Source organism: Hippoglossus hippoglossus, chromosome 3, assembly GCF_009819705.1.
Source record: "Hippoglossus hippoglossus isolate fHipHip1 chromosome 3, fHipHip1.pri, whole genome shotgun sequence".
NCBI lineage: Eukaryota > Metazoa > Chordata > Actinopteri > Pleuronectiformes > Pleuronectidae > Hippoglossus > Hippoglossus hippoglossus.
Window position 1 is genome coordinate 31,955,471 of NC_047153.1, and position 10,521 is coordinate 31,965,991.

The 10,521-nt window shown below is 40.9% G+C and overlaps 1 protein-coding gene across 1 annotated transcript; it reads right to left on the reverse strand.

Annotated features, from left to right (window-relative positions):
* Positions 1–2,965: 2,965 nt before the first annotated feature.
* On the reverse strand, positions 2,966–9,365 carry ccnd1 (cyclin D1). The gene is made up of 5 exons (XM_034581572.1): positions 8,882–9,365; positions 7,317–7,532; positions 6,409–6,568; positions 5,912–6,060; positions 2,966–5,829 (listed from the first exon to the last, which is right to left on the reverse strand). Exons 1-5 carry the CDS (start codon positions 9,077–9,079, stop codon positions 5,674–5,676), a joined length of 879 nt encoding a protein of 292 aa, XP_034437463.1. The 5' UTR covers positions 9,080–9,365; the 3' UTR covers positions 2,966–5,673.
* Between the last annotated feature and the right edge of the window lie 1,156 nt (positions 9,366–10,521).

Below are 10,521 nucleotides of genomic sequence, written 5' to 3' on the forward strand. Positions count from 1 at the left end.
TTCTCTCTCTGTCTATCTGCTTGTGTGCTTGTAGTGGATGGGCAGAGGGGGACATTTAATTATGTGATTGGGAAAATTGGGAAAATTAAAACTCCAGGACAACAGAAGGGGAATACAAAGTATGGGATGCATATTTGATAATTTATATCATATAAAGTATGTAATTTATATCGTTTAAAGTCATGGGGGGAGAGGGGAGCTGGCTCATTAGCATTTAAAGGAACAGGCACTCAAAACAGGTCACTCTGTGGAGGGCTGTTTTATACAGGGTAAAAAGGGTGCTGTTTTAAATGATCCTTGTGGTATTTTGACCAAAGTATGTTACAGACATTTCATTAAGACCCCAAGGAACCATATCAACTTGTGGTAAAATGGGCATGCTATGTCCCCTTTAAGTCTATTTGAATTCCAGTTTGTAACAGTACAAAATGGGAAAAAGTCCAAGGGGGTGAACACTGTAGACCTGAAATATGCTCATGCTAAAGACCCAAAGGTATACAAAAAGCGAGTTGAATTACAAACCGAATTTGACCTCCTCTCTACACACCCAATTGAACGCCAGCTTCTGAGGAGCAAGGGTTTATTTTACGTCCATGGTAAAAAATCTGGTAAAGCTGTTGGCTAATCAGCTGAGAGGTATTAAGGCAAAACAGTTTATCACAAAAATTGCAAGGGAGGATGGAAGCATCTCCTCTGACCACACCGAAATTAATAACACATTCAGGAATTTCTACTCCAGACTTTACTTCTCTGAATTCCACAATGATAACAATTTGATGGAGGATTTCTTAAACCAACTGAACATTCCCACGCTCTCTTCTGACAACAAAACTAGACTAGATGCACCTATATCACAATTTGAAATAGCTGCAGCTATCTCTTCATTGCAATCTGGAAAATCCCCGGGACCCGATGGATTTCCTGTAGAATTCTTTAAATTATTTTCTTCCCTGATTTCCCACCAACTAAGTTTAGTTCTGTCAGATTCATTTAAACAAGGTAAACTTCCACCATCATTTTACGAAACAAGTATCACTCTCATTGCAAAGAAAGGCAAAGACCCAACGGAGTGCTCCTCTTATAGGACCATATCCTTGTTAAATGTTGATGCCAAGATATTGGCTAAGGTTTTGGAGAACGCAGTACCATTAATTGTATCAGAAGATCAAACTGGCTTTGTCATAAACTGCTACTCATACTTTAATACACTCCACCTGTTACTCAACCTCCAATGCAATTCCTGAGTGTTTCCTCTCCCTGGATGCTGAAAAAGCATTTGACTGTGTGGAGTGGAAGTACTTATTTTTAATCTTGGAAAATTCAACTAAATTCATCGCTTGGATAAAATTATTATATCTGTGCCCTAAGGCTTCAATCCTCACAAACTCCCAGCAGTCGCAGCCTTTCGACCTTCAGCGAGGCACTCGTCAGGGCTGCCCCTTAAGCCCATTACTTTTTGATTTGGTCATAGAGCCGCTAGCAATCGCATTCCGCAGTAACCAAGACATTTCAGGGATTTGGAGGTGTGGAGTTGAACATAAAATGTCCCTCTATGCGTACGATCTTTTGCTCTTTATATCTAGCCCAGCTACCTCTTTACCCGCCATGCTGTCAATACTCACTCAATTCAGCCAGTTTTCAGGATATAAACTAAATCTGCACAAAAGTGAACTTTTCCCTGTGAATGAGGAGGCTCTCCCGTTGAAGTACACCACCCTTCCCTTTAAGATAGCGGAGAAAGGCTTTACTTACCTTGGCATTACGGTTACAAGAAAAAAAAAATTCATGAGGAAGGGTATCACGTTTTTAGGATCTTTTTATTAATAACAGATTTGCCACATTCTAGCAACTATCTGAAAAATGTGGCCTTCCGAACACTAACTTCTTCAGATGTCTGCAGACCAGACATTTTCTCGACTCTAGGATGCCAACTTTCCCCAAGGCACCTGAATCGATCGCTGCTGAGGTGTTGCCTAGGTTACATCCACTGCGCAAAGGTCTTATTTCAGTTACATACGACAAGCTGACAAATATAAGAAGTGCTCCTCTCAACAAAATTAAAACTGCCTGGGAGCAGGACCTTAATTCCTCAATATCAGAAGACTTATGGGACACAATCCTGAAACTGGTTAATTCCACATCCCTCTGTACCCATCACTGTCTACAACAGTTTAAGGTGGTGCAACAGGCCCACATGTCCAAAGCAAAATTGTGTCGTTTCTACCCTGATGTGAACCCCTACTGTGAAAAACAGGCGAGGCCTCCCTTATACACTTGTTCTGGACTTGTCCTAGTCTCGGAAAATATTGGAGGGACATTTTTCAAACTTTGTCCCTAATCACCGGAGAGGTCGACACACGTCTGACTCCAACCAAGGCTCGCACATTGTCCTTTGCCTCCCTGCTGGCCAGGCGGGCAATACTTCTTAGGTGGAGGGACGCTGCCCCGCCCACCCTAGCTCAGTGGGTGAGGGACATCATGGTTTGTCTTCAACTTGAAAAGATCCGCTACTCAGTTTATAGCTCCAATGAGTTCCAAAGGGTATGGGGACCTTTCCTAAAATACTTTCAGAACCTTAAGTCAAGCCCTTGTCATGGTCCTTTGGTATTATAAAAGTATTACTGCTATTACTATTGTTAATAATTATTAATTTTTCTTACTTTATAGATCTGTTCGTTTTGGGTTTTGTTTTGTTTATCATCTGTCCCTCAGTTGACCTCTGCTAGTATTATACTTTGAATGACGAATTATTCTCCAATAAAAGTATTTACATGAAAAAAAAATTTTAGTAGACCTTGGGCCTGGGCCATAGACATTGTCTTCTTTCCCAACTCTACTATCTCCTCATGATGTGAACTCCAATAACTTGTGTTCAAGATTTGCAATTTATTTTCAGCATCAGTAGCATGCAGTGAGTTACCTTCATTCCATCTGAAGAAGAGAAGAGACAGCCACTTCACCATACTCCATCTACAACATGTTTTATTGTGTAGTCGACACAAATAATACACTGTTCCGGCTGAAGACAACTGGCATGAAGTAGACAACTGTGAGGAATGATTTGTAAAAACCAAACAAAAATGGCTTACTGAGCATGACACTGAATCTATTTATATACTCAAATCAATTCACCAAAAGTTTGAAACATGAAACAAAAAGCTTTTTTTCTTTCATAAATATAAAAAAGGGGAAGGAAGGAAGGCCACTATGGGCCTAAAGGGGGATAAAGTCTCTTTCACCGAGACAGCTTCACACTCAACAGAGTTATACATATCCCATTTTCTGTTATGGCACCAGCATCAAAGAATGCCCTGGAATTGTGGGTTTCCATCATGGATGTTTCACCTCAAACAGATTTAACAGAGCAAGTAGGTACTGAACCAACAAGTAAAATAGAATAAGAGCTAAACAAATAAAAATACCTAAATTAGAGATATATCTTGACTGTCACTTGAGGTATTGTGGATCAAAGCATTTCTGTACATTGTCTAGTTTTTCCTTGTTTTTTGGAATAGTATGGAGAATCATATTACATAATTACAAAAAACAAAAATTGATCACATAGATTCTACATAAAAGCTGAGGATTTCAATAAGACATTTTTCTATTAGAAAATACCAAACTACAATGGCAGAATATTGACATTTATGTATAAAAATGTAGCAGCAAACATGAGAAAGCATTGATTTAAATCCATAACATTTTTTCTTTTTACATGTAGCTGGAATTTATTTCCTATAGCAGCAGAATACAGGGAGTGTTTCTCTCCTATTCTCTATCCTTAATGTACAATCAGAAAACTAATTCACAGGGTTCCTACACAGTTTGACACTCTCAAAATTAAGTCATCCTGCTCACAATAATCTTTTACTCTTCACATTTGATAGGACACACCTACTTGCTCATGACACCATCCCTGTCCTGTGTAGGAACCCTGACTTGACAGCGTTAGGACACACCTCACTGTTGAGCCATCACCCTTTTTGCTCTTTGTCGTCTCACCCCTTGGTACTCTTGTCAAGTTTGCTCTCATCTTTTTAAGCAAGTCCCCAAGAAATGCAGCCCATGTCTTTTAGGTTTGTGCAAAATCACATTAATAGTTTCAACGCTCACCCTTTCTTTTAAGCTTCATCTGCATCCAAGATCCATGAGCAGTATTTGAACAGAGGTGGAACAATGGAGGAGATGCTCTCTTGGCAATTTAGAGGCAGACTGGAGTTTTAGGTTTACAAGCATTGATGGCACAGCTGCTCTTGAGTTAAATGTCAGTAGGTGAGGTCACGGCTAGCAAACTAGAAAATCCAAGCTTAAAAAAAAATACTATATGAAAAAGTATTATTTTAATTCTTACTTTAACTTCTGTGAGCCTTTGGCTCTGCACACTGAAGATCAACTAACAATGATATTTCTTAAAATGCAGGAGAGGCTCTGCCTGTGTGAAATATTTGTTGGACTAAAACTCCAACCTGAGATTTAAAAGGCATGTTAAGTGATCCACTGAATCTACGAAACGTAAGTCAGTGTCCAGCAGCATTCAGTCTTGTTTTAAAAAGTATGTTTGCCATGCTGGTCACTTTTGTCTCATCAGATGAATCATTTGTACGCTGGTAACACCTGGTCAAAGCCCCATTCCATTTTCATGCTGTTTTACAAACTTTATCACTGATCTTTTTAGACAAGCCAGCAGTGCTGACCAAAAGTGCTTTAAAAAAAAGATAAACCAAAGCTGGAATGGTATTAGGTGTAACTAATCAGACAAAGAAAATATAACTAGATGTGGATTGCTCTGCTTTTGTCTGCATCTACTTGATCTTATCAAATTGTAGTGAGGTGAAATGGGTTAAGTGTATGCAACCAACAAATGAACACAGAATTCCATTTGTACACACCTTAACCTCAGCAGTCCACAGTCCACAGGGTGTTAAAACAGAGCTTCTCACACTAGACTTGGTTGAAAAAAAACAAAAGGTTTGGAAGAAAAGAGGTATAAGACTAATTGATAGAAGTGTCAAAAATGATATATAATAAAGTGACTAAACATAAGCAATCAGGGGTATATGACTGTCTACACTGCAACAAGACAAAAAAAATGAGCTTAAACAGGAAGTCTAAAACATTCTAGGTATAACAAAGATATGAAAAGAAGGCCTCTTCTCTATAGTACATGTCAGATTTCAGATGAAAACCTGAAGGCAAACTACAAGGACCTACTTTCTTGACACTTTGTGATGTTTTAGTAGGCAAGTTGAGTCTGCTGTAATTGTAACATTCCTAGTTTAATATTTGTGGGAACAAGAATAAAACAACTAGTAAAAGTGTGTTTTTGTGGCTTCACCTCCAGCCCACACAGGTCATCAATATTCATAGTCTTTCTCCTGGCACTTGTCTAGTGTTCAGTTCATTTCCCAGGATGGGAGGGGACACTGGCAGGAAATGTAACGTGAGGTTTACTGCAGGGCCTGCAGAGGGCGCTCTGTTCCTTCTTGGCAGTCATAGCAGATGGCGTGCATGTGAGTGACATGTTGGATAGGATAGTAGACCAACAGGTTGAAGGGTCAGGGGAGGCTGAGTTAAACTGGGGCACACCCCTCTCCTCAGCAGTCTCTTCAACAACCTCTATCCATAACTGATCTTCGATCATCAGGTCATCGTGCAACGCAGCTGTTTGTAGTTTCAGATGTTTATGTCTCTGACGTCTGTTGGGGTGCAGGACAGGTCCACGTCGTCATCCATTAGTTTGGTTTCTGTTGTACTGCTATGTTGCTGAGCCTGCCGCAGGCTCGACTCTAGCAAAGACTCTATCTGCTCCTGACATGAACGCAGGCAGTCCTGCAAGCACAAAATCAACACTGAGCCAAGACCATGAAAAACTCATTCAAATATGGCTTTGGGAGTGTGACTGTTTGCATACCGGGTCACTGCGAATGACTTGCGACAGGAAGTTGGTGAGGTTTTGGGAGGACAAGGAGGCATCTTGACTCTTCAGGTAGAGACCTTGAACAGCTGCAACCACACTGCCCGCTGCCACCATGGATGGAGGACTGGCAATGAAGTTAACATCTATGGGACACAACACAGTTTGAATATGAAAAAATATCCCTCTCATGTTCTTTTTTATAACAGCTTGTCTGTCAGAGCACAAATGATGGTTGAACAACTGTTTTCTCTCTCTCTCTGCCACCCACACTGAGTCTGGTTCTACTAGAGGTTTCTTTTTATCTCCACAGTCGCCAAAGTGGTTGTTCATTGTGCGAACTGTTGGGTTTCTCCATAATTTTTAAGGTCTCGACCTTCTATGCCTTGAGATAATGTATATTATGATTTGGCGCGATACAAATAATGCATGTATACATTTTGGCTGTACACATATAAATAGCAGAACTTCATATATCGACATGGGTGCATTACCTGTAGCACAGAGTGCCACAAAGGTCTGGGCATGCTTCCTCAGGATCTGCTTGGTGGACGGGTAGATCTTCAGCTTGGACAGGAAGTGTTCAATGAAGTCGTGGGGTGTGACTGAAGCCAGATCCCACTTCAGCTTGTTGAGAACCAGCAGTTCCATTTGCTGTGGATGGACCAGACCAAACACATTCACTCAAACTGACCCACTTACTGCAAGAGAAAAATTAGCTCCTCCTCACATTTGCTGTAGCGTTCACTTACTACAGCTGTCACACTTTGTCATTTCAACACCATTTTGACTACAACCAAGGTTCTTGTATTACTTTTTTCATTATTTAAATTATTCTAATATAATTTGCTCTTAAGTATTGTATGGTTTTTGTGTAATTTGTGAGTCTGGGATACAAGACATATCTACTTCATACATGTATTTATTATATTTACATTACCATCTCTAAATACTACATGCACATGAAATATCAGGAACTGTCTCCACCCGGATGGAATCACAGCAATGGCAACAGAAACATAAATAACTCAGCAGAGAACAGTGAGACTGTGGTTCTTCATGTTCAGTGCACCTCTATCATGAAGCCACTGGCTGTCGCTGTGAGTCTGGGTTTTCTTGGCAGTCACTGAGACCATTCATGAAATAAGAGAGGCCTTCTAGTCACCATGGGAAAGTCACAGACGGTAATTTAGCCACCACTCCACCAAAGCTGCATTTCTACTTTCTTCAATTTAACCATATTTATTCGTGTTGTTTCAACACAATCTATACTTAATGACCACGTGACATTGACAAATCAGATGAAGTTTAACACTGTTCTGGTCATGTGCTCTCCAATGTTTGCTGCTAATGTAGGTACAATGTGTGTTATACAACATCCATGACTGCAGACGGCAATTACCAGTAGTTCTCCAGGCTGAATTGAGTTGTCTGTGTAGATACAGAGTTTCTCTGCTGTTAAGGGAACTGTCTCCTTCATCTTAGATGCTAGAAACATGCATGTGGCTCCCAGCAGCTGTAGTCGGGTTTTCCTGGTGGCCTCCACTGATAAAAATCTGTCCAAATAGTTCATAGCTAGGGGGAAAACCTCCTCCTCGCATTTCTGTTCTTCGCAGACCTGAGAGGTGAGAGAAACACTTAGAGGTTGAGGTTGCTTTGTTGAAAGGAACATTCTTACATTAAAAAGTAAATGAATTACAAGTCTTTGCCCTCACTGGCTCTTTTTTATACCATACACATCTGTATTGATTCAACAGCTGCTCATAATCATCCTCAATAAATTCAACACAAATTTAACGATTTGTGAATTTAATTCGTTTGAGTTAAGAATTTATATAGTATGTGTAGCACACTACTGAATATAAACAAAATTTCATATTCAACTGAAAACGCCTGAAGTATATGTGATCCATTTTAGTGTTAAGACAACCTGCTGAAGTAAACAGGCGAGGATTTGTTTGCAGTCAGTTCAGACTAAGACACAAAGGTGGCGTCGATGCAAGTTTCACTCTCTAATTTCAACTTCGTCATCTTTTCAAAAAATATATATAAATATTTAAAAATTATCAGAGAGAGCACAATTAGCGTATAAATGTTCCCCATCGAACGCTTGGTCGAATGAGGCGGAAATGTGTCGACTTGTAAATCGTTTGGTTTAAAAAATAATAATAATAATTTCTCGGACTGAGCTCTTTTGACATGCTGCGGGTGCACTATCCCCGGCTCCGCGGCGCGCTGTTTCAGAAATTATTTAGAAATATTTAACTAGAGATAATTCAATCGAAAACGTGATGTAAATGTTGACAAACATTTGATGTATCAAAACCGACGTGTAAAATGAATCAAACGCTATAGCACTTATTTAAAAAACTTTTTTTCCCCCGCAGCGACCTTCACGGACTCCTGAGAAGCAAAACAAAGTTGAGCCGTGGGTTCCAGTTGAGCGAGCTGCAGCAGTCCCCGTGTTTCAGTGTCAGGACAGAGATGCTTTTCTGACTCATTTAACACATTCACTGTCAATGTTACTGGTGTTAAATTATCAAAGACATTTAAATCCTTCTTATATACGACGACAAAGATGGCGCATAATACTGGCACGGTCCAGACTGCATACGTGTACATTGCTGTTATTTGGGAATATTTTCTCAATTCATACAAAATCTGACATTTCATGACGATTAGGTAAATATAGGTAGAGAAATAATCAAACATAAAGTCGTTTTAGGTGCAAAATTACTGCAATCTGTATCCAATGCTCCTGTTAACTGCGCGGACCACCCAGCACTTGTGAGGACATACTTCTCAGAGCGTTTATGTAACGTGTGAATGTGAACAGCCACGAGCCTCTCGAAACTCCAAACTCTCACATCTACACTCACGTCTCATGTTTTCATTGTACACTAGCGACAGCCCACCACTTAGCAGCGATACCCATGCACATAAAGATTGAAGTAAGGAAAAACCAACCTCTAACATCCATGTGGCAACTATTTTCCGCATTTTAGGAATTATTTCTTTCTGAACACACTTGAAGTAGTTAGGAGACGGTAGGTAGGTTTCCTCTGCCTTCAGCATGGTGTGGAGAACCCGGTCGTTGAGCAGGTTGACGTCCTGGTAGGCTCTCCTGATGGAGTCCACCTCGCAGCACAGTAGCTGGTCCTCCATGCTGCGATTTATATAAACAGCGCAGATATAATGATAGTATGAGCCTGTTGAAAGGTCAGTGTGTGGAAGCAGGGACAGGCGGTAGCAATCGAGTGGCTGCACTCAAATTGTTTTAAATCACCGTCTTGCTGCTACTGCTGCTCCTACGGCGTGCGCGAGCCCTCTGAAGAACACAACGCTGCCTTCCGTCGGACAAAAACCCTTGCCTCGCGATCACTGACTGTGCGCGCGCACACACATACACACACAAAGTGTGGTGGCTAGTGCGCGCTCAGGGGGAGGAGGCAATGAGTGCGCGCTTTGACGTCAGCTGTTGTTAAGATGGGGGAGGGGGGAGGGGGGGTCAAAGAGACAAGCAGTCTGCTAGTGAGCGCGCGAGGAAGGGATTCGATTATATACATATATATAAGGAAAGACAGAGGGGGATGGGGTGCACCCCCTCCCTACCATAGCCGGTTGGCTTCTGAAGAGGAGGTAGGAGGTCCGGGGCTGAGTCTAGGGAACGTCTGGTTAGGAGCAGACCAAGGGGAGCTGGTGGGTCAGCGTCGATAGGGGGCGACCACGGCTCACCCCCCCTTTTCCGTCTTACTGTATGTGCTTCGGACGGAATGAAAGCAGCAGCTCTCTCAGAAAGCATGAGGTGAGCACATGGGACAATAAACTAGTCTCAAACTCACCATGCTGCTTTTTCACATTTACATTCACTCATGCTCCAAATAGCACAGGGGCTGGATTGCCTACTACACGTTTATTAGACCAGTCAACATTTTACAGGCTAATTGTCAACCCAGAGTTATTTAGTAGTCTAGAATATCTCCAACATAATGGTTCAATAAGAGAAAGAGACATGGCCACTATAACCTACACCTGACCACTGTTAACTTCCTGTGCATAAAGTAGTTAAATGAACAATACAAACCTCAGACTGAATCCAGTTTGAAGACTTTCTTTAACACATACACACACTAATACAAACACCCACACAAACGGAGGAGACTAGTTGCACCAATCAGAGGAACTGTTGTTACTAGGCAGAAGTCGGCATAACTTTCATGTGGGGAAAAGTTCACTTCACTGTAAAGATGACATAGTTATTGATAACCAGAATGAAGGTCTTTTGACACTGTATAATAATTTAAATAATTAAAAGAGACATTTTGTTATGCACAGTACTGCCTTTTCTCTACATGCATGCTTCTTTATTCACCCACAACCTGAAAACCATTGAGTAGGACTGGAGAAGACAAATCAATTAATTCAGAAGGATTCATATATTCTACAACTTACTGTTTACACAATGTACACCAGTCAGGCCCTGTTAGTTGTAACTGACTTAGTTATTTAAGTTAAAATCAGCCATTCAGTGTTAAGTTGTGCACATTTTAATGTAGTTTCAATTTGAATAGGAGCTTTTCACATTCCTGAAATTCCTGTCTGGGCTA